We start from the raw sequence: 24,144 nt of genomic DNA, 5'->3' as shown, positions 1-24,144 counted from the left end.
CGCCTTCGCTTTCGACAGCGGAGCGGAAACTTTACGAGGCGGAATCGAAGCCATCGCTGGACCTTTCCGCCGGACGATTTCCCCGCCGGCCCTGGGCTGTGCCCCGCGGCGCCGAGCCGACGGGGCGGGGCGCGCGAGCGGCGCGTCGGTGACGTCACGACCAGCTTCTCCGCCATCTTGGTTGTGGCTCGAGCGGCGGCACCGTCGGCGGGCGGAGGAGGCGCGGCGGGCCAGATGCTGCGCCTCGGCGGGCGTGGGCTCCTGCTGGGTGTGGCCGTGGCCGCCGCGGCGGTGCTGGCGGCGCGCCTGCTGGGCTCGTGGCGTCCACGCGCTGACGTTCGCCTGTTCGTACCCACGGAGCTGGCCCGCTACCGCGGCGGCCCCAAGGACCCGGGGCTCTACTTGGCCGTGCTCGGCCGCGTCTACGACGTGTCCTCGGGGCGGCGGAACTACGAGCCTGGGGCCCACTATAGCGGCTTCGCAGGTAGCGGCAGGCGCCTCGCGGTCTCCGGCGCCGCCAGCGGTCGCCGCCCTTCCGCGCCCCTTCCTCTCTTCACCATTCGCCCGACCGGTTTTCTCCCTCCTTCGTGGGATCGGCGTGAGGTTGTGGTCTCGGCGCCTCCTCCTGGTCTGCCTCGTCTGCCTCAGGCGCCCTCCCTCCCCCGCCGTGTCCCCGTCGTTGCGCGCGGCGTGGGTCGCCAGACGCGCTTCTCCTGCCTCCTGGCCCCTGGCCCGCACCCTTGGACACGCTTGCGGACCTGCCTGGTGCCAGACCGCGTCGCTCCCGAGCAGGGGCGCCCCGGCTCTGCTTAGCCCGGTCTTCTCTTCAGTCGGCCCCATCAAAAATCGTCTTTCTTCACCCCAGTCCTTCTTTCCCTCACAATCGTACCTTTTGGTTTGAGTCATTCTTGCTTCTAATGGGAATACAGCTGTCTGCTTTTCTTTAAAAAAAATCGGAGAGAGTGCAAAGGACTGAAAGCGTGCAGGCAGGAGCCCAGTATTCAAACCCGGGGGGGGGGGCAGGGGCGTCTGTTCGCCCCACACCCCCGTGGCCCTGGAGCCGGGTATGGCCTCAAAAAAATTATGACATTTAGGGTGCAGAGAAGAGGTCTGGTCACTTTTAAAGGCCCCCAAAATATTCTTAAGGCTGGTAGCACTGCCTTTATTTTCTAGCTTACAGCTTTGAAGTATGATTGAAGTGTATGATTTGCCCAAAACTCTCCGGCTAAATGCTTGATCCTTGGACTAGGGCCACTAGCCTATTTTATAGAAGTCTCCTTCCCTATCTAGAAGGTCCGTTTCCCACACTTAAGGAAAGGAGGAGCTGGAATGATAGTACAGCGGGTAGGGGGGTTCGATTCCCAGCATCCCATATGGTCCCCTGAGCACCGCCAGGAGTAATTCCTGAGTGCATGACCCAGGAGTAACCCCTATGCATCCAAGTGTGACCCAAAAAGCAAAAAAAAAAAAAAATGGAGGCTTGCTTTTGAAGCCCATCTTCTCCTGTGAACATATATCTCGCTTGCTTGTCTCCCTGCCTCTGCTTGCTTTTTCTACTCTGAAGAAACCCATTTTCTCTCTTGATCACATACTCTTCTCTTTCTCTCCCCTCCTGTCCAAGTAAGTTCCATTCAATAAGAACTACCTTCCTTCGGGCTGGCGCGATAGCACAGTGGGTAGGATGTTTGCCTTGCACACGTCTGACCTGGGATCACCCCCTCATCATCCCATATGGTCCCCTGAGCACCACCAGAAGTAACTCCTGAGTGCAGAGCCAGGGGTAACCCCTGAGCATAGCAAAAATAAATAAAAACTTACCTTCAATTTAAAATTAAAAAAAAGGAAAAGAATATGCTGGATTAACCTAAGACCAGTGACGAGAATGGGTGCATATTTTTGTATGCTGGAGTTTTGCCCAGACGTGGTGTGGTGTGTCAGTACCACCAGGACCAATCCCTAGCACCAAACCAGGAGAAGCTCCTGAGCGTTGCTGGGTGTTGCCCAGAAACAAAATAGGAAAACAGGGAAGGGTTGAATGTAAAGGCCTATTGGGGTCTGCTTTAGCAATTAAAAAATTAATGATGGCATGGGCCAGAGTGATGGTATAGTGAGTAGGGTACTTGCCTTGCATGAGACTGACCTGGGTTTGATCCCCAGCACCACGTAAGGTCCTGTGCCTCCCCCAGGAGTGATCTCTGAGCACAGGTTGGGTGTGCTTCTCTCTCCACTGTTAGCCCCTAAAATGACAGCCTGGGTTTGCTTCATAGTAGATGAAGAAAAGTAGACTGATATGGGGTGTGGGTTCCGTGGGACTTCATTCATGGAAAGTGGCCTGGAGCGCTGGGAGCCCTCCATACCCCAAGGGACCCAGCCCCGGCAGCCGACCTTCACTACCCAACCATCGCCATGCTCCAGGCCACTTTCCGGACCCTGCAGACACATTATAAGATACTTCCTACTCATTTATGCCTCTCGGAGAGCCTGGCAAGCTACTGAGAGTATCCAGCCCGCATAGGCAGAGCCTGGTAAGCTACCCATGGCGTATTCGATATGCCAAATACAGTATTGACATATCATTATTCATTCCCCTGACCCTGAAAGAGCCTCCAATTGGACGAGTAAGAAGAGGCTGCTAAAATCTCGGGGCTGGGAGGAATAGAGACGTTACTGACACCCACTCGGTTAATTAGATGATCAGTGGGATGACAGTGATACAGTGATGGGACGTGGGGGTCGGGGGAATCATAGGATTTGGAAACTGATTGGATATGAAGGATAAAGGAAGTGTAAAGGACTATGTTTCTGATTGAGCAAATGATAATTTCATGAGATTGGAAATGCTAGAATACATAAAGGTTTTCTGGGGTGTAGACACTTATGACCATGTAGGTAAATGCAGGCATGTTCTTGCCAGGAGGAGGTGCCCTTCCAGGCCCAGGAGCCACTCCTGATGAGGCACATTCCAGTTGTGCAGACTGGACAGTTCAATGCTTAGGCCCAATGAAACAGTATTGGTTGAGCCCAGCAGAGGCCTCTGCATGCCCTGCATGCACTCCAGCTCTTTGAAATATCCTGCCCCTGGACATGTTAGAGATTAGTAGGGGCTGGCGAGAGAGTGCAGTGGGTAGGGCACTTACCTTGCATACCCAACTCTCCCCAGCACCCCATATAGTCCCTTGAACCCCACCATGAGTGATTACTGAATGCAGAGGCAGGAGTAAGCTCTGAGCTTGTTTAGGTGTGGCCCTCTAAACAAATATATTGGTTGGTAGTGTGGACATTTTGTTTTGGTGTTGGGGGTCACTACAACTTTGCTCAGGACTTAACTCCTGGCTCTGCACTCGGGTCACTTCTGGAAGGTTTGGGACCATAGGCGGTGGCGGGGATTAAATTTGGGTTGGCAGCATGCAGGGCAAGTGTGTTATCCACTGTCCTATCTCTTTTGCCTCAAAGCAGACATTTTGCACTAATAGCTGTCACAAGTCTGGAGATCAAGAGAAAACTGAGGTTAAGATTTAATATCTGACAGTGTTTGGCATAAAGGTGGAATTCCAAACTGTGGGAGTTTGGAATTGTTAAGTGGAGGATGTGAAGATTGTTAAATTGGAGATGAAATTGTTAGGTGGAGAATGTGGATGGAAGAAAGGAGTTGGACAAGAATTGATCCCTGAGGCTGATAGAAAATGGTCTCAAGAGGGAGCTTTGTCCTATATTAAGTTCTTTCACTGCTGGGGAGTTTCTCTTTTACTTACTTTCCAGTAAATTTGTATTTCTAAAACAGATCTAGAGAGGGGGTAGGGCGTTTGCCTTGCACGTGGCCGACCCGGGTTTGATTCCCAACATCCCATATGGTCCCCTGAGCACCGCCAGGAGTAACTCCTGAGTGCAGAGCCAGGAGTAACCCCTGAGCATCGCCAGGTGTGAACCAAAAAGAAAAAAAACAAAAAAGATCTAGAAAGGGTAAGAGAGATAGTACAGAGGATAGGACACTGGCCTGGCTTGCAACTGACCCAGGTTCAATCCCTGACAATCCAGATGGTTCCTTGAGCCTGTCAGGAGTGACCCCTGAGCACCATGTGATGTGGCCTCAAAATTTTTTTAAAAAAATTAAAGAGGAGATGGAAAACTAGGAGTATCGGGTCATACAAGTGAAAAAGAGTGGTTGGCTGTATTCAGTATTGCTGAAAATGAATGAAAGAAAGATCGTTTCTCAGAAAACAGAATGTTGAATTGGTGCAGTGCAAGTTGTTTACAGGGTAGTCTATGTTTCTCTGACAGGCCGAGATGCATCCAGAGCATTCGTGACTGGGGACTACTCTGAAACAGGCCTCGTGGATGATGTTTCTGACCTGTCACTTTCTGAAATGCTGACACTTCAAAATTGGCTTTCATTTTATGAGAAGAAATATGAGTTTGTTGGTAGGTATTTCACAGATTCTCTTTATAGGTTTCATTGTTTTTTCCTGTAATTTTTCTTTTTTGCCATACCTGGCAGTGCTGAGACACACAGGGTTCCATGCAGAGCCTGTGCCCCAGTGCTTTCCTGCAAGCTGAGCTCTCTCTAGCTCTTTATTGCATTTTGGTTTGTTGATGTTGTTGTTGTTGTTAGGCTGGAGCGATAGCATAGCAGGTAGGGCATTTGCCTTGCATGCAGCCGACCCAGGTTCGATTCCTCCGTCCCTCTTAGAGAGCCTGGCAAGCTACTGAGTGTATCCTGCCCGCACGGCAAAGCCTGGCAAGCTACCCCTGACGTATTCAGTATGCCAAAACAGTAACAACAAATCTCTCAATGGAGACATTACTGGTGCCTACTCGAGCAAAGTGATGAACAACGGGAGGATAGTGTGCTGCAGTGCTACAGTTGTTGTTGTTGTTGTTGTTGTTGCAGCACACCTGGCTGTATTCAAGACTTACTCCTGCCTCTGTGTTAAGTGATCACCACTGGTGGTGCTCAGGGACCTACCTTGTGTGGTGCTGAAGATCAAAATGGGTGGTCTGCATGCAAGACAAGCACCTTAAACCCTGTATTATCTCTAGCCCTCCTGCAGTATATTATTATTATTACTATTATTTGCTTTTTGGGTTACAGCCAGCAATGCGGAGGGGTTACTCCAGGCTTTGCACGCAGGAATTACTCCTGATGGTTCTTGGGGGACCATATGGGATGCTGGGAATCAAACTCGGGTTGGCTGCGTGCAAGGCAAGCACCCAACCCGCTGTACTATCGCTCCAGCCCCAAGTATATTATTTTATTTTGCATATGCATGCGTGTGTACGTGTGTGTATGTTTGAGGTTGAAGGGTTTGGGCCATATCTGGTGGTACTCAGGGCTAATCCTGGCTTTGTACTCAAGGATCATTCATGGCAGGGCTTAAGGGATCATATGTGGTATTAGGGATCGAACAACTCAGCCATGTGTAAGAAAAGCATCCTACCCACTGTATTATCACTCTGGAACTCAAAGTTTTTTAAATGAATTATAATTAAAGGGGAAGGGAATATGAAGTGAAGGTTGAAATAGGATTCTCCTCTTCCTCTCCCACCTCCTCATAGTCTTTGTCCATTCATCCCCTCCTTCTTCCTCCTTTTTTCTTCATTTTTGGTTTTGTATTGGGGCCACACTCAGAAGTGCTCAGGTCAGGGCTTACTCCTGGCTCTGTTCTCAGGAATCACTCTTGGTGGTGCTTGGGGACCATATATATAGTGCTAGGAATCAAAACTGGGTTGGGTGCAAGGCAGGCATCTTATTTTTATTTATTTATTTATTTATTTTGTCACACCCGGCTATGCACAGGGGTTACTCCTGGCTTTGCACTCAGAAATTACTCCTGGCGGTACTCAGGGGACCATATAGGATTCTGGGAATCGAACCTGGGTTGGCCGTGTCAAGGCAAACACCCTACTCACTGTGCTATTGCTCCAGCCCCAAGGCAGATATCTTAACTCCTATACTATCTCTCTGGCCCCAAACCCCTTTTATCTTCTAGAGAGAAAAACATTGTCTATATCCATCCTGAGTGAATATTCTCCCAAGTGGAATTTAGACTAATCAAACATTTGTTAAAAACCGTTACAGAGCACAATCATTTCAGAAACACTGCAAGTAAATAAAGAAATACTAGACACAGAACTGGAGAGACAGTACATCTGTAGAGCGTTTGTTTTGCATACAGCCAGCTTGGGTTTGATCCTCAGCATCCCATTAGGTCCCCCAAGCACCGCCAGGAGTAATTCCTAAGTGCAGAGCCAGGAATAACCCCTGAGCATTGGCAGGTGTGACCCAAAACAAAAAAGATATGTTAGACACTAACTACATGTAGTGTAAGTGCCTTAATCCCTGCACTACCTCACAACCTCCTAAATGTGAATTATGGGTAAGTTATGGTTCTACTCCTCATAGACCAAGGATGAGTTCATTGAAGCTCTTGAACTCTCTCAACCGCTCATTCTGAGGAAAGAGGGTTGGTGTGGGACTCTTTCAGGGAATCAAAACACTTCAGAATATCATAAAGGACACAAATTTATCATATATACTAAAGTGAAGATAACCCAGAAGCCATTGTGGCGCCACATGGGCAGACCTCAAGGGAAAATGAGAAGTGTTTTGTTTTCTGGTTGTAACACTGGCTTAGGACTGGAGCAACAGTACAGCAGGGAGGGTGTTTTCCTTGCACACAGCAGACCCACGTTCAATCTGCAGCATCCCATATTGACCCCTGAGTACCACCAGGAATGATTACTGAGTGCAGACCGAGAAGTAAGCCCTGAACACCGCCAAGTGTGGCCCCATCCTTCCACAAAAAATCCCCACAAAAACACTGGCTGGAGACGTAAACACTAGTGGCCATTATTCTAATACGACAGCTTTTAGAATTATAAAGACTCATTTTCTTTGGGGGCCAGAGCAATAGTACAGTGGGTAGGGAGTTTGCCTTGCATGCTACCAATCTAAAGTTCAATCCCTGATACCCCATTTGGTCCCTGATCACTACCAGGAGTAATTTCTGAGTGCAGAGCCAGAAGTAATGACTTAGCATTTCTGGTGTGACCCCCAAACAAAGCAAAATGCAATCATTTTTCTTTTGCCTCTGCTACTACTCAGTTTGTCCTTATGGGCCTGACAGTTCAGTGCTTTGGCGAAAAGATGTGGTGCTACTCCAGCCTAGTGGTTCAGCTCTCCACTGAGAGCTTCATCCTGTGATGCTGGAACAGGGGGCACATGGGTATCAGGGATCAAATTCTGGGCCTAGTGGCTGGAAAGATACTGTAGGCAGGACATTTGTTTTGCATTTGGTTGATCTTGGTTTGACTGTGGCATTCCTTTTGGTCCCCTGAGCTCTCCTGGAGTGATCCCTAAGTGCAGAACCAAGGAATAAACCCTGACGACCACATATGTCACCACATATGACAAAATTTCAGGTCTCGCACATGCCAGTCATATACTCCAGCCTTTGTTTTTGGTGTGGATGGGGTGCATTCAAGCCGTACCCTGCAGTACTCAGTGGCGAGTTCTGGCTCTTACAGAGGTGCTCAGGGAACAAAATGTAGTGCTGGAGATTTAATCCTGTGAGCTATATGCAAAGCAGACACCTTATCCTCGTACTACCTTTTTAGTCCCATTTTATTAAAAGATCACCCTGGTTGCCTACTGGGGAGAAAACGTTAGAAAGACAGGACTTAAGTAGAGAGACTAGTTGGGAGGCTTCTGTTGTGCCTTTCATTTGTATTAGGATGGCAGAGGTGGAAAGGGGAAAGAATGGACATACGGGACCGGGGGCAAAGTGTTTGTTTTTTGTGTTTTTACAGAGGCCTTACCCAGTGGTGCTGGATTCTGTGTATGATAAGGAATGGGGGTGAGGGAACTCCTGCAGTACTGGGGATAAAACTAAGGGTCTTGCTGGAGAAAGCCAGGCTTAATCTCCAGCACCACGTCGTCCCCTGAGCACCATCAGGAGAAATGCCTGAGTATTGCCAAGTGTGATTCAAAAACCACAAAAAAAAAAAAAAAAAAAAAAAAAAAAAAGGAAAAAAAAGGCACTGGAGAGATAGTATAGGAGGTAAGGAGCTTGCCTTGCTTGCTGGAGTATGATCCCTGGTACCACATATATTCCCCAAACACCACCTGGTATCGCCTCTGAGCACAGAGCCAGCAATAGCACATGAGCACCTCTGGGTGGCCCCAACAAAAACCTGAACTAAGGACCTCACAGATTTGCTTTTCCACTTGACCAGTCTTCTAAGCACAGGGTGTTTTTTGAAGATCGACTGGCAAGTTTTGCTGATGGATATGAATGAAGGGCAATGAACATTTAGATGCAAAGAGGAGGAGTCAGAGATCTAAACCTCCTGAACCAGATAACAGAGACTAAAACTGACAAATAAGGGACCAGAGCCATAGTACAGTGGGGAGGGCGTTTTCCTTGCACAAAGCCAAACTGGGTTTGATTCCCCGCATCCCATATGGTTCTCTGAGTCCTGTCAGGAGTGATTCCTAAGTGCAGAGCCAGAAATAACCCCTGTGCTTGCAGATGTGGCTCAAAACAACAACAAAAGTGAAAAAATAGAATCGAAAAACTCTGTATAGAGTTTTTGAGAAGATACATTGATTCTCGGACATACAAATCTAAGTTGGGTCACAGGGATTGAAGAATTAGACCCACTAGCTGAGACAGGGAGGTAATCCCTCCTACAAGATCAAACCTAGAAGTGCTTTCTGCTCTTTCTCTTGCCTGGTGACAGGTGCTATCCGTGAAGTCCTTTTATAGGACCTGGAGATGGGCATGGAAGTGAATGAGACTAAGGAAAATTGATGCTTTTCTAATTCTGCCTTATAGACTCAGACCATTAAACATGGAAACTAGCTGCTTCCGTAGCACAGGCCATTAGCAGTTTAGAGAGGGATTTTAAGTCAAGTTTCCACTTACTATGTCCTCTAAAACAGCATTTCTCAGCCAAGGTTCAATGGGCTCCTGGGATGTTTCAAGGGGGTCCCAGGTTTATAGCGTGTAAATGGGGACCACATTATGAGACCAGGGGATCGGCCAATAGATCAGGGGCCGGAGGAAGGAAAGGTTGCTGGAAGTGGGACATGGTTCAAAAAGGCTTGAGAAACAGCTACTCTACAGGACTGAGCCAAAAGAGAACGATGGCTGGGAGAGTATGAGATTGGGCTGGATTCACAGTTTCCCAGACTTCTCTGAAGTGTGTGTTCTTCTAGTCTCCCAGGAATAAGGGATCACTGATACCTCTCTCAGAGGACTGTCAAGGATTAATAGGGTATTGGCAAAGTATTAATATCATGCCTACTGCAGAGTAAGCACTAAAATATGTATAAACATAGACAAAGTAACCTGAGGAATCAAAACTTGAGGAAGAATATTACTTGGGAAGCTATTCACCTATCAGAGATTTATTGAATGCCTACTGTATGTACCCAAAACCTCTGGGTCCTACTCTCAGGACTCTAATGTCTGGAAGTGAGAGATTTGATCATTATGGATTCTACATATGATTCTACTTTTCAGGAAACCAATATCCTCTGTACTAGAGGAGCTGTATAGGGATGCTTCTACTGAGTACTGTAAGATGCTGAGCCAGAAGACACCACAGTCACTCCACATGCATCATATGTACGTCCAACACAAACACAGGTACCCTGCAGGCGACTTTCCATCGAGCCCTGAGTTCAGCACTTCTGGCACTTGTGCTTTGCTCGGCTGTTTCAGTGCCACCTTCTGTGCATGCCTGTCTCCACTGTACCTCTGACACCAGCTTTCCTGTCACCACAGGAAGGGTGATAGGAAGATACTATGGCGAGGATGGGCTCCCTACCTCAGAACTGATGAAGGTAGAAGCCATGATCAGCAGAGGCCAAGACGCCAATAAACAGCAACAGAGAGAAAGGCAGACATTTCCGCCCTGCAATAGTGAGTGGAGCTCAGCCAAGGGCAGTCGATTCTGGTGCTCCCCAGAAAGGTAACCAGACTTCCCTTTCATTCCTTTCTGTCTCCCAAAGCAGTCTCCTCCGTCATCCTGTCTGTCTAATTTGGTGAAACTGTCAGTTGACTCTTAACTCGGGAGAATGTTTCCAACAGACACATGCACTGGGATAGTGGGGTCTAAAAATTTGCCACCTCTTAGAACCTTTTAGAAAGCCTTGAAAATCACTCAAGTTAGCGGCATATTCCAGAAAACTAGATGAGAATATGAGGGTCGAGACTTAGGTATGTTATTCATTCTTTATTTTCCCTCTTTTAATGGGTGTGGGGAAACCTTCCCAGAAATGCAGGGGCCCCAATTATCAATTCTCAACAACCAGACCAGCAGTTCAATGGGAGGGCTTGTTGCAAATGACTTATGTGAAGTGGGGAGAAGTGAGGGAGCAGACTCCAGTGGGTGGCCTCCCACCTTCATTGTTACTCTCCTTTGTCACTGGAGAAGTGCCTCGGGGGTTCTGGACTGATGAAAGTTTGCTCTGAGCACCTACGTGTCACAGACCTTCTGTGTCATCAACTCCACAAGAAACGTATAACCACCTGAGTCCCACCTGATCTATATATATGTCACAGGAATTTATCCCCACCACCCGAGGGTTTCTTAGGGAACTGTGGGTTCAGGAGAGAAAGAAGAATTTCTTTTGTAGGAAAAGGAAAATCAGCCCTAACCTCTATTTAGAGTTTTGGCCCAAGAAATTCTGTGGTGCTACATTCAAGTTATATGTCCTAACTCCTACTATCTTCTCTGTCTCTTAATTTATTCTTAATTTCCCAGAGATCATGCTGTGTAGGATGACATTGCTTTGTCTTTTCTCCCTTGCCACAAGGAGCTTAGGCTTATCCGGTCACACCCACCCCAGTGTTCCCCAGTGACTCCTTCATTTCGTCCACAGTCTGCCCCATAGCCTGGGCCGCCCTGGCTGGGGGGTGGCCTGGGACCCCCAGAAACTGGGTGGCCCGAGGAAGAACCATCGGGGCCACCCTCTGGCTGTCCTCGGAGTTTTTTACAATGCTGAATAAACCCTGACCAGGGAACAAAGAGACAAATAATTAGTTCTTCCTCTCTGTGGCCTGTTCTATCTAGTGGCCTCACTTTCCCCCGAGACAAGCCCTTAGGAGACAGGGAGGGGGCACACTGGCAGCGACGACGAGGTACTGTCTTCAAAACATTGAAAAGTCTGAGTAATTACAGAAGCATGGACTAAATAGGGAAATCCATTCCTGAAAAACTAAAGGGAAGGAAGCCAGATATGAAGAGATGCCACAGGTATTCTTCCAGATGGTTTTGGAGAAGCTCTAGAAAACAGTTCCTCCCAGCTCCTCAGGCTGGATAGATAGTTCAGCAGGTTAAGTCCCTGGCACCATGTGCTCCCTAGCACTAAGCTGTAATTAGCCCAAGCACTGCTGGGCGTGTGCCCCAAAACAAAGGGCCTGAAGAGAGCTAGTGTCCATGATTTGCATGCAGGAGACCCCAGTTTGATTTCCAGCCCCACACGGGTGCCCCCTGCCCCCTCCAATACATACACACATACACACACACACACACACTCTCTCTCTCTCTCTCTCTCTCTCTCTCTCTCTCTCTCTCTGTCTCTCTGCTGGTTACTGCCCCAAACACAAAAACCAAACAAGATTTTTGTTCCTGTTTTCATTGCCAGGCCAGTGTGGCCCCAGTGCAACTTGAGCCCCTCTAAGTCTGAGGAAGGTGGGCAAACCTGTTCCCCACACCCATCCTCCAGGGCCTCAAGTCTCAAACTGCTCCCTCTCATGGGGGGGTGGGGTGGGGAATTCTACCTGAACTGAGGGAAGACTTCAGTAGGGGCTAAGGGAGGTGAACTTGCCTTTCAGGGCCCTGAGCCATTCTTTGTCCCTCGCCTTGAAGCTTCTTTCTTGCATTGACCAAAGCCAACAGCCAAACCTCAGCCTTCTCTAGATCCAGCCACTGTTTCTGTCACACATAGTTTTCCCAGGTCTGCAAGAGGGGAAGGTGTAGTGGGTAGTGGGTATGGAGCTTCTCCGGTGCCATCTAGTCTCTGGTCACAGGACTGCAAATCTGCTGGCCCACTTCCAGCTGGGACACACGCCTGAAAGCAGGTGGTCACAGAGGGTACCTGTGTACCCTAGGAGAGTACCCAGAGGCTTGTGCACCTTAAGGTGCCATAACTTAGCTCCCACAGAGGGCTGTCTCTCCCTCCCACAGAACCCTCACCTTTGAATTGCTTCCAGGACTACAGAAGACCTTTCTTTCTTAGCTGTAAGGAATTTAGTGCTATCCCTATGCCTCAAGGTAAAATCCATTGTTTTCTGCAGGCTGGCTGAGGAGCAGCTTCCCAGCACCCTGCCAGCCTTTCCACCAGGAAAGCTACAAGTGACTTGGTTTCTAATATCATCACGGGTACTAGAATATATTGTTTAAGGGGTCCGAGTCCCACATGTATGGGGTGTTCTAAGAACCTCATTCTCCTTTTTCAAGATTGGTGAACCCGCAGAAAGCTGATCAGGTACCCTTAGAAGAAGTTCTCGTCCAGGAGAAGAGGTTGCTTCAGACTTTGTTGGGCTGGAGTTTGATCCCCCTCCTCGAGCCTGGCAGTTCCAACACTAGTCCTGTGCTGGGGCAGGACAGCTGGCAGCTTACAGCCCACGCTACGGCCTTCCCAGAGGAGAAGGCATAGGACCTTCCATTGTCCGGCACCTGTCCATCCCACCCAAGAGCCCCAGATTCAAAGACCCCTGGGGCAAGGGGAAGGTGCTTGCCAGGGTTCGATCCCTGGCATCCCATAGGTCCCCCAGGCACTATCAGGGATGTTTCCTGACTGCAGAGCCATGAGCAAGCCTTGAGCATCATCATTGTGGCCAAAAACGAAACAAGTAAACACACATTTACGCTACACACATACACACACAAGGGATCTAGTAGCTCTGGAAGGGAAGGAAGACCCAGCTCCTGCTTTTGAGATCAGAGCCTGCTTTAATGCAGCATGCAGACCAGTTGGAGAAAACCTGTCAGAGTGCTACCAGTGCAGGATGCTGGGACTGGGGAGCACAGAGAAGAGAGGCTGCCCCTGAGGGACGCTGCGGTGAGAGCCCAGAGGTTCACAGTACATACCATCACCACCTTGGAAATCCCCGCGACGGGGAGTGGGGTGGCTTCTGTTTTCTCAAAGCCTGGCTCACTGCTTCCGTGTTCTCTTTCCAAGGAGATTGATGAGTTCATGTTTTCATGAAACCCGTGTTCCTTCTGTTTTTAGTGGAGGTGTGAAAAGAGACTGGACCGGCGTCCCCAGGAAGATGTACAAGCCAGGCTTCACAGAGTCCCACTGTGTGTGTGTGAGAACGCACGGGCCCCCTACCGACTGGGATCCAAACAACCCTAAACATAGTAATCGTGGCGACTTGGACCACCCCAACTTGAGGGAATACACCGGCTGCCCACCTAGGGCTGATACATGCTTCTTACCGCTCTGAGCTGGTGCTCTGTGAGCCGATAACGCAGAGAACCCTACCTAGAATCCTAAACGGCCCTTGAATCGATACTGCACTGGCTTCTGACATGAAACAAGGTGGTCCAGAAAGATTCTGACCATACTCTGCAAATATGACTTCAGTCTCCTACCCTTCTGGTGACAGGCCAGAACTTGGCAGTCTCCTGGTCAGCAGTTTTTGTCACTCCCCTAGATCCTCCTGCTGTTCATCTCCAGAGGCCTCAGATATCAATGGGTACAAATATGACTAACTCAAAACTACCTGACCCAAACAAGCAGAAGCTCTGTTTCCTTCCCATGGACGTCAGCCTGCCCAGACAGCTAATGCCCGGGTCCTGCCTGTAACTCCAAGGCCCGCCCAGGCACCAAGGGTATTGGCAGAAAAGGGGTTCTCTCTTCCTTACAACTCAAACAGGCAGAAATAGCTTAAAAAGCAAAACAAAAACAGTTCAATAAAGTGTCAACTATTATGTTTTGGGGTGTTCTTTTTGTTTTGTTTGGGGGCTGCACAGCTGGTGTGCTGTTTCTTTTAAACACTTAAAATCTGGGGGGCCGGAGCGGTAATACAGTGGGTAGGGCGTTTGCCCTGCACGCAGCTGACCCGGATTCAATCCTTGACATCCCATATGGTCCCCCAAGCACCGTCAGGAGTGATTCCTGAGTGCATAGCCAGGAGTGACCCCTGAGCATTGCTGGGTGTGACCCAAAAAAGAAAAAATCCTCAAAATCTGGTGTGGAGGGAGCCGGAGTGATAGTGCAGTGGGGAGGGCACTTGACTTGCACATGGCCAATCCAGGTTCTATCTTTGGCATCCCATATGGTCCCCTGAGCCCCACGAGGAGTGGTCCCTGAACACAGAGACAGGAGTCAGCCCTGGGCACTGCCAGGTCTGGTCACAAAAAAACAAACCAAAAAACCCAAAATGGTGTGAAGTGTTTTCAGAGGAAGAAGTCTGAAGTCTATTTTTGGTGAAGGTACTTCTACAGCTCTGACAAGGCGGTCCGTGGGCACAGCACCAAGGTTTGGGCAGACAGGCAAATCCCAACACAGATAGCTTCAACTTACCAGTCACTGAGCCTTCAACTGTCCTAGTGAGCTGTATGTCCACAGTTATGTGTAACCTCCTGCACCACTGATTGGAGAGCGTGCCCCCTCCCCACCTCACCCCTAATTACCTCCCCATCTACCTAGTGCAAGGAAAGCTTTCTGCTTCATAGATAAAATCAAGACATGCTTTTTATGTTTGTTTTGGTTTTGGAGTCACACCCAGTGGTGCTCAGGGCTTACTCCTGGCTCTGCACTTAGGGATCACTCCTTGTGGGCGTGGAGTGCTGGAGATTGAACCCAGGTAGGCCACGTGCAAGGCCAGTGCCCTACCCACTGTACTATCCTCCAGCCCCCAAAGAAGTGTTCTTATAGTTAGTTCATCTCTTCTTTCCCCAATCCCCTTAACTCTAAAATCTTAACTCTCTTCCTTTCTTTCTACCATTCATCTCTCTAAGTGGCTTTTAGGGTCACTGGCTACCAGTGAAGGCTGCCTCTCCTTGCGGTCTTGGGTGTGTCTCTGTGGCCATAGCTGTTCTTTACACTTAAGACTGCTAGGGGAAAAGGAAGCTCAGATAGAGAAGAGAGCACCAAGTAAAGGGTGTTGGGAGGATCCTCCCAGGATGGGAGAAGCATGCTGAAAGTAGACTATAGACCAAACATGATTGCCACTCAATGCCTCTTTTGCAAACCACAACACCCAATAGGAGAGAGAGAACAAAAGGGAATGCCCTGCCACAGAGGCAGGGTGGGAGGGGGACATGGGGGGTGGGATACTGGGATCCGTGGTGGTGGGAAAAGGGCACTGTTGGAGGGATGGGTGCTTGATCATTGTATAACTGAAACCCAAGCACAAAAATTTGTAAGTCTATAACTATACCTCATGGTGTTTAACTAATTAAAAAAAAAAAAGACTGTGCTGGATTTTGGTTTGTTTTGTTTTGGGCTGCATGTGGCTGTGCTCAGGGCTTACTCCTGGCACTGTGCTCAGGGATTGTTGGATAACATTGGTTTGTCCTTGCTCCTTCCTCAGGGACTCTTACCACAGTGCTCTTGAGGCACACCCAATTCCATCAGGCACTAATAATCCTATATTGCTTTTCTCTTTATTTCCTTTGCATGGTGTAGCAGTGTCCTTTTTGTATAGACATAGGAAGACAATTGATGTAACATCACGTTACAACTTTTGTAACTGTCACTGTCACTGTCCTCCCGTTTTTCATCGATTTGCTCGAGTGGGTCAGGTAACGTCTCCATCATGAGATTTGTTGTTACTGCGTTTGGCATATCGAATACGTCACGGGGAGCTTGCCAGGCTTTGCCTTTCAGGCGAGACACTCTTGGTAGCTTGCCGGGCTTTTGTGCTTAGGAGTTAAAATTGACTCTGAATAATGTTTACTCTTGGGCATCCATCATATTGACTTAAACCTCAGTTGCTTTTACTTCTAACACTCCCCCCAAAAAAAGAGGGTCCCAGTGAGGGAAAAGAATGAACCCGTAGGCTAACTGTGAGCTACCATGGCATTGAAAAGGGACAAGCTAAGGAGCATACGAAATATAATGGTAAGAGCATGGTCATGGAACAAACTGTCATGATCCAAAAAGAAGTAACTGAATAAGGACCCTGATGGGGTTAGGAAAGGCTGAGAACTGTAGTCTGGGATATAGCGAGATGTCCCCAGGAAGACATCTTTAAGCTTAAGACACTTTTAAGCTTAATATATCTCTTACTGTGTTCATACATAATGACAAAAGTATTAGTACGAAATAAATATACTATGATTGTTCACTAGCTAAGGAAAGGAAAAAGCAATACACCCTCGATCGGCTCCTACCCTTGAGCGGATCTCCTAGTAATCTAGAGTGCTGAACCCCCAGATGAGATTTTATCTCTCAGTTAATCTCCTAGAACTTCCCCTGGAGGGGCTTTACATTTTGTTTTTTTTTTTGGGGGGGGGGGTCACACCTGGCGATGCTTACGGGTTACTCCTGGTTCCGCACTCAGGAATTACCCCATATGGGATGCTGGGAATCGAACTCGGGTCGGCCACGTGCAAGGCAAAAGCCCTACCCACTGTGCTATCACTCCAGCCCCTACATGTTTATTGTTATGGTAATGTTCAACCCCACTTATGTGTACCCCAACCCTTCATGATATCTATATAAATATACTGTGAGGGAGTAAGAGGAGGAGAAAGAACTATGTTGTGAGAAAAGTAGGGAGGGGAGAAAGGACAAAATAATGTTCCCTGATTACCAGCCAGCCTGGGGCCCTGTTTCTCCACTCCCCGGCCCCCTTTCTTTGATCATCTGCGCCTTTGACCAGCCTGGGGAGGTGGTTCTTGGCCACCTAATGCACACACGCATCACACGCATGCGTTTTGAACTCTCAGGGCTCATTGCTCTCAGGATCAGGGGACCACATGTGGTGCTGGGGATGGAACCAGGCAAGTGCCTTACCCACTGTACTCTCTGATGGGGGTGGAGGGTAGGGTGGGGTGTGTGGGTCACGGCAGATGATATGCAGGGATACTACTGGGTCTGTGCTCAAGGACCACCCTGGTGGTGATTGGGGACCATATGTGGTCCCTGGGATTCGAACCAGGATCAGCAGAATGCTGTGCAAGCTTCTTGATCTCCTGTAGTTTCCTCTGTCTCTCCAGTGTGGTCTTGCTTCATGAGCACCCACTTCTGGAGTTCAGTGTCTTTCATTCCTGGGGCAGGAGCAGGCAGACGGCAGAGCTGCAATGAGGGCTTTCCTCTTCTACACAGCTGGCAGCATGAGTCCAGACTAATTGGGAACTAGTCACACCACTGCTCCCATCCTTTCCTCCTTCGTCACTCACCAAACATTGACCTAGTACCAAGTCAGGGAAGGGGAAGACTTGGGACTTCAGAGGTTACAGTATGATGAACATGCAGAGGCCATTCTTGGGAAAGCAGGGGAGAGTGTACGGATCACATCCAGTGATGTTCAGAAAAGTGAAAACAAACAAAATGAAGCACTTTTTCTTTTTTTGTGAGGAGGTGGAATAGGGGTTTCGACCATATGCAGTGATGATCAGGGGTCTTTAGGCGGTACTGGAGATCAAACCAGGGTCAGCCACAGGTCAGGCAAGAGTCTTACCTCTGGTACTATCTATCTGACCCATCAAAATGAAATACTATGGTAATTTGTGGGGTGGAAGGACGTTGGGCCATACCTGGTGATGCTCAGGGGCTATTCCTGGCTCTGTGCTTAGGAGTATCCCTGTTGGTGCCCAGGGATTTGAACCAGGGCCAGCAGGATGCAAGGCAAGTTTCTTAACCCCGGCACTATCTCTCTGGCACCCTGAATGAAGCAATCTTACTATTTTTCCTTCTTTTTAAAATCTTAGAGAAATAGGAAGAGAGACATGGGCTGAAAGTACATTCTCAGATTGAGATTGTGGATGAATCTCTAAGGTGGAAAAATGCACCCAGTGGCTAAACTTTCCAAGAATTCAGTATGGGTTTTCATTGTGATGCTCCAAAGGACTCAGCTATGAGTTGAGTGTTTTCCCGCTCAGTGCTTTCTAGTGGGAAAATGTCTCGATTATGGGCCAGATAGTACAGTGGGTAGGGTGTCTGCCTTGCATGCAGCAGACCCTGGTTCAATCCCTGGCACCAAACATTGGCTCCCAAGCACTGCCAGGAATGACCCCTGAATAATCAAGAATAATCCCTGAACACCTATGGGTGTGGCCCAGAACAAAAAAAAAGGGGAAGGGAGTGGTTTGCCTTCTCAGAGTTATTACTGCCTCATCCCTGCCTTGCTCTGGGACAAGTTATGATCAACTTGTCAGGATTGGGTCTTTTCCAGAATCTGTGATGCTCCTTTGAGGAAGAACCCCTCCCCCCTTTTTTGTTTTTGGGTTACACCTGGCAATGCACAGGGGTTACTCCTGGCTCATGCACTCAGGAATTACTCCTGGCGGTGCTCAGGGGTCCATATGGGATGCTGGGAATCGAACCCAAGTCAGGTGCGTGCATCTAACTGGCTATACTCTCCAGCTCTGGTACCCTCGTTCTTGAGAGCAATTCCAACTGCCAGACCCTTTAGATATTTGGTTCCCTTTCTTTCTTTTTACTTTCTTTAGTCCCTAGATAATGTTTCCACTGCCCTCTTTGAAGGATTTAGTGTGAACACCAAAGCCCAAGAGGAAGAGCGTCTCTTCTGCTGAGGAGAAACAGTCAACCACTGTGTGCTAGAAGGACCACTATCATGTACATTTTATAGGTACAGGAAGACAGGAAGGATAAAAGTTGCACAATACTTCCCGCTTATGATGACAAAGCTCAACTTAAAGTCCGGGCTCCTCCCTGACTGGGCAATAATGGGTGCTTGCTGGTGTTTGCATGGTTTTTGTTCGCTTTTTGGGCCGCACCAGGAGGTGCTCACACCCCAGGCTCACCCCCAGCTCTGAACTCAGGGCTCACTCTGGCAGGCTCAGAGGACCTTACAGATGCCGGGGATCAAACCGGGGTGGGTCGTGTGCAAGGCAAGCATCGCACCCGTTGTACTATCACTCTGGGATCTTATGTGCACTCACCTGTTGTGACCAGAGTACAGCTGGAATTTCTATGTGGAAGCACTTAACAGAGCCTATTCACTTGAGAGAAAAGCTACCAGAGGAGGAACTGAATCACTGTAGCTGGCCTCAACTAGGAGGAAGCAAATGAGACAACAGACAAGAGAAGGTGTCTGTTGAGCTACTGAATTTGTACAACTTGAACAAGGGGGGTTTATGGATCACTAGATTTTAATTTGCAAGCCCGTAAGCCCACTATGCTAATAGTTTCAATCAGATCTCCATGGTAGATCTCTGGCTGTGTAGATCACTATAGTTAGAGTGGGAATTTCTTGGATCCTTCAGAACAGTTCCTCCTAGCCAGTGGCCAGGATTAGGCAAAATAAGGTAAATGGGAGTGGCCACAGCACAAGATTTTGGGGTTAACCAGTAGAACAGGAGGACTCTAAGAAGGAAACAAGGTCAGAGTCCCTGGTGGGACAAGGTTGAGAGATTCAGTGGGGTCTCAGGACTGACACCGCAGCTGAGATCACATATAACACCACGAGTGAAGAACAGGCTGGAAGTACAGTAAAGCTAGTCTTCTACTGCAAACAGCTTCTTTTGACAGCTGTCCACAATGCGTTTCTGAAAAATGTTGGATAAAGAAATTCATTTACAAATCAGAAATGTGTTTGCTGGGGCTGGAGTGACAGTACTGCAGTTAGGGCATTTGGTTTGCACTTGGCCAACCCAGGTTCAATCCACGGCACCCCATGTGGTTGCCCAAGCCTGGTAAGAGTGATCCCTGAGCATCGCCCAGTGTGGTCCAAAAACCCAAATCTCCCATTCCTCCCTCAAAAAAAGGTGTCCACTTTCAACAGTTACTGGTACTTCTGCATTATAAGTGACCACAAACAGCTGTTTTAAATGCACAATTTTACTTCATTTTATTATAAGGAATTGTTACAGAAAATGCAAATATCAATATTTGAAAAATACATTCCATTACATGTATTTCAAAGAAACAATGCTGATAAGCGCCATGGTCCTATCTGATGTCATCACCCCGCACTGAGCACCACCCCAAATAGCTGGGAAGTCCCATGATCTCCCCAAATATGTGCCTGTGGTCTCTGCCCAGCTACTGCCCTTCCCCTTGTTTTCACACAGGTTGTGGCAACAGCCACTCCACATTATCTGTCACAAAAAGGACAAGCCATTCAGGTCAGCAGCCTGCCAACTCAAGATTCTCTAGCTATGGAAAAACCAATGCTGCCAGTTGTAATAGGTGTGGCATATTTATTGTACGGCATATTGTTATGCCACACAATAAAAGGAATTGTACAGGCAATGATCTTCCAAAGAAAGTCTTTAAGGCATCTATTTTAACTTCTGGGAATTAAATTACTTTGTTTTAAAATCTTGTTCAACAACCAGCTTGCTTCCACAAAATGAGAATGTGGCCTCCAAACCCCTTCAGAAAATTCTGGCCCTCTGCTTCCACCTTCCTGGCTGGGAGTTGGGAGCTTTGGAGTTTCAGATGTGGAGCTGGGCTTGTCAGTCCCTACCCAATTCTTCCAAGAAGTGAGTCCAGATCCTGGGAGAAAGCTTGTTTCAGGAGTTCTTTCAAGGTACAAACCTGTAAGTCCCAGTGGAAGTATCACTTTTCCTTGCTCATAATGCCATCACCTGAGGAGTCTGCCTCTCAGGTATAAGAATTAGATAGTTCAGTGGTGGTTTTTTTTTCTCCAGATAAAAGAAACCGAGATTGTGATCAAGGCTGTCCCCCAACTCTAGACTTTCCTTCCACTCCATGCCCGTGGGCAAAATTAGCTGAGGCTACTCAAAACCACAGCTGAGGGGGCGTGACTGGGTAGGAAGCTGAACAGGGAGGTCAGAAATGATTCAGGGCTCTGAGGTAGAGGACTGAACAAGGTCACATGGACCCTACTCCTGGAGAGATTCTGGCAGGTGAGCTGAGCAGTTGAACGCTGCCTCTACTAAACTGGTAAATGGGGCTGACAGTGCACAGGCAACGAACTCCAAAAGGAACACATGTTCTAGAACATCATTCAGTGTGACACCACCATAATGAGAACTAATAATTTTAAAAGTCCTAACTGTAGGCACTTTAAGTTTGTGGGAAATTCCTGTGTTAAAAGATCATACAAGTTAGTTTCAGCCAGTCAATTTATATAGAACACATGGTTTGTACCTTCATCTTTAAGGGGAAAAAAAGAAAAGACTGTTCAGGGCCCTAGAGATGGCACAAAGGGCTGCAGCACTTCCAGGCACCGCCTGGGTCCCCAAGCACCAGGCTGGGAGCAACCCCTGAGTGCCAGTTGTGGCCTGCCCCCCACCCCAAATTTAACTTTGTATAGTAAGCCTATTAAGTAAGAGGCAGTTAAAACACCAATTCAGCATAACAAGGTTGAACAATGACCAAAAGGAATTTCAGTGACAATTGCTCTTTCTGGTCTATTCATTCACTTTCTAGAACGTTCTAAATTAATAAAACTAGGATTCTGCTATGTGTTTTAAGGTATGTGTTAAAAGGTAGTAAGAACAGCCAGGCAGGTCTCTAGTCAAGTCTTGACGGCCTGGAGAGCACAAAAGAGGACTGAGCATGTTCAGTCCAACAAGGGCAGTGTGGAGGGCCCACCAGGATAGCCCCCACTCATGGAACTTGGGGTATGCTGCCCAGTGAGCATAAGCATGGCAGGGCGAGTGCCTGAGCATGTGGGAAGGGGCTTTTATTAGCTCGGATGAAATGCATTCTGGAGCCAATGAAAATTCCAACAGTACCAGGGCAGTCTCTGAAGGAACAGAAGCTTGACTTGGTGTATTTTCAACCTGACTTTTCAGTGCAATCAGAGGCTCTGGTATGATGGGGCAAGAAAGGACAAGCAGCCTTCTCCCTGACTGAATGCCTGCACTCTCTCCAGCACAGACACGGAAAGAACAAGTATGAAAGTACCGACCACCTCATTTCATGTTAGAAGCACAATTATCATGCTTTCCAATGAGAGAAGCAAGCCACTGAACCAAGTCCTACCTCATGGCCCTGTGCAGGCAACAGGAAAGGAATCGTGCCCCATGCCTCACATGGGCAAGTGTTTGCCAGGACGAGTTTTTCTATAAAAATTCTATATGAAATATTTCACAGACTTCAGGGGGCAGGGGAACCCTTCTAATTTTTTCTTTGAACATTGTGCACAAGCTCATATTAACATAGAAGCATATATATGTATACATATATATATCTTATAAATCACAGAAATATTTAAAAAAAATGTAGCACTCTGGTTCTATCAACTCCTTTTACACACACATTTAGGCAACAGAATGTGTAATTCTATAGCAACAGAGGGGACATACCACTATCTAAAACAAACAAAAAACACATTGTTGAAAACAAACAAAAAATTAGTCCCTTTTACACTTAGATCCATACATACGTAATTAATGCAAAAAAATGTAGTGGTTAATAAATGTCTGAAAAAATAAGTAGGAATGAGATTATTATTTTTTTCAAATGAGATTATTAATCTTTGCGTATAACTGTACAACACACATTGTTCATTTCAGACTTTTTTGTTTTATTTTTTAAAACAGAAGTTTCTCTTTAAATGTGCACTTTAAAAAACTGGCCAGACTTTCTAAAGAAAGGAAATTTAACACCTCAGGGTTAATATTCGTACTAGCAGCTACTAAGGCCCAACGAGTTCTGAGGGTCTTATTCAGCACGAAAGCCGAAGCCTTCCAAAATAGGGACACACTCTCGGTCAGGGCCTCCAGTGGTTGGTTCTGCAGCCGGGCAGAACTGGGCTAGAGGACCAGCAGCATTCACAGTATACCAGGGCAGGTTTCAGCAAGAAGCCTCACGTCAAGGAGACAGGCTCTGCCAACTTGCGGCTGACGATTCCCTCTCCTCACTTGGCTTGTGCGACTCTTGCTCCCAATGAATCCCGCTGCGGGAATTTTTCCTTCAAGACTTAGTGTAAGCTGAGGTCCAGCCAGGAGTTGATCATCAGAATTATTGATGCATGGGCATGTGATTTTTGAATATGGATTTTAAAATTAGAATCGCGAACAATGCAGCCCTAAAAAAGTGCAGCACAATGAAAAGTGCATTTCCTCCACCATCCCTAGCGGCAGAGTGACTGATCCAGACAGGACATGGCAAGATGAGCAAACGAGACAGCGGCTGGGAGGTGTCAAGCTGCCGGACTGCACCCATGACACCTGAGTTGCGTGAATACTGGTAAAGCTTTCAGTTGTTAAGGCCACGATTTTTCAGCTCTCATCTTTGAACCCTGTTTAGAAAGATTTCACTTTTTTTTGTTTCCAAAAGGGTAGCTCACTAAAAATATAGCTGAGCATCCAACAGCAACATAATAAGACAAAAATTTCAGAGCAAGAGGATTCTATGATCTTTATGAAGACACTGTGCAGGAAAGTCTACAGCCACTTACCCTAGAGTAAAGCCAGCTCTCGTCAGCAGCCAGACGTCAGCTTCCTACTGTGATGCTCTGCCTAGGGAGTCAGCCCAGACAGGAGGACTTCGTGAATGCTAAGATGACACTGAGCTACCGGGAGGGAAAATGTATTTGAAGTGTCCTTGCATGTTGCTAGCAGAATGGGGTCTAACTTCTATCACATTTAGTACATAGCCTTCAATGGCCTGGTCCAATTCGTGAGACTTCTAGTGAACTCAATCAACGGACGAACACACCGACAATCATACAGAATCGTTTCCAGGGGATCTAGCACACCATGGTCCTTAATTGCTCCAGTCTGTTGCCATAGGAAGACACTGCCAGCTCCTGCTCTGGGTGGGGTCAGGCTGTGAGCAGAGCTGCTGCTGAGGAGGTGACTGGGGAAGTGGCTGGACTTCTGGAGCTCACTAGGAGACCCCTCCCAGAGTCAGGACATCAAAGCAAATGTTGCAGACTCGCACAGGCTTGTTCAGATCAAACTTTATAATAGGAATCTCCTTGGTTGAGCATTTATGGCAAAGAAGACGTCCGCAGTGGCGACTGTGGAAGCAAAAAAAAAAAAATCAAATATGTGAGAAAGGTACTAGAGAAC

At 47.8% G+C, this 24,144-nt stretch overlaps 2 protein-coding genes across 2 annotated transcripts in view; one reads left to right on the top strand and one right to left on the bottom strand.

Annotated features, from left to right (window-relative positions):
• Positions 1 to 113: 113 nt before the first annotated feature.
• On the top strand, positions 114 to 13,913 carry LOC130035629 (neuferricin). The gene is made up of 4 exons (XM_056127448.1): positions 114 to 484; positions 4,279 to 4,419; positions 9,789 to 9,975; positions 13,244 to 13,913. The coding sequence occupies exons 1-4, from the start codon at positions 235 to 237 to the stop codon at positions 13,458 to 13,460; spliced, it is 795 nt and encodes a 264-aa protein (XP_055983423.1). The 5' UTR covers positions 114 to 234; the 3' UTR covers positions 13,461 to 13,913.
• Positions 13,914 to 20,934: 7,021 nt separating this feature from the next.
• The window catches only part of ANKFY1 (ankyrin repeat and FYVE domain containing 1), a 77,222-nt gene continuing 74,012 nt past the window's right edge, over positions 20,935 to 24,144 (bottom strand). The window contains exon 25 of the mRNA XM_056127449.1: positions 20,935 to 24,092. Within this exon, the coding sequence (XP_055983424.1) occupies positions 23,960 to 24,092 (133 nt within the window). The 3' untranslated portion in view covers positions 20,935 to 23,959. The remainder of the gene's footprint in view (positions 24,093 to 24,144) is intronic.

Source organism: Sorex fumeus, unplaced genomic scaffold (genome assembly GCF_029834395.1).
Source record: "Sorex fumeus unplaced genomic scaffold, SorFum_2.1 ptg000063l, whole genome shotgun sequence".
In the NCBI taxonomy this organism is placed as follows: Eukaryota; Metazoa; Chordata; class Mammalia; order Eulipotyphla; family Soricidae; genus Sorex; species Sorex fumeus.
Note: the sequence above shows the minus strand (reverse complement) of the source record. Positions and strands in the feature narration are given on the sequence as shown.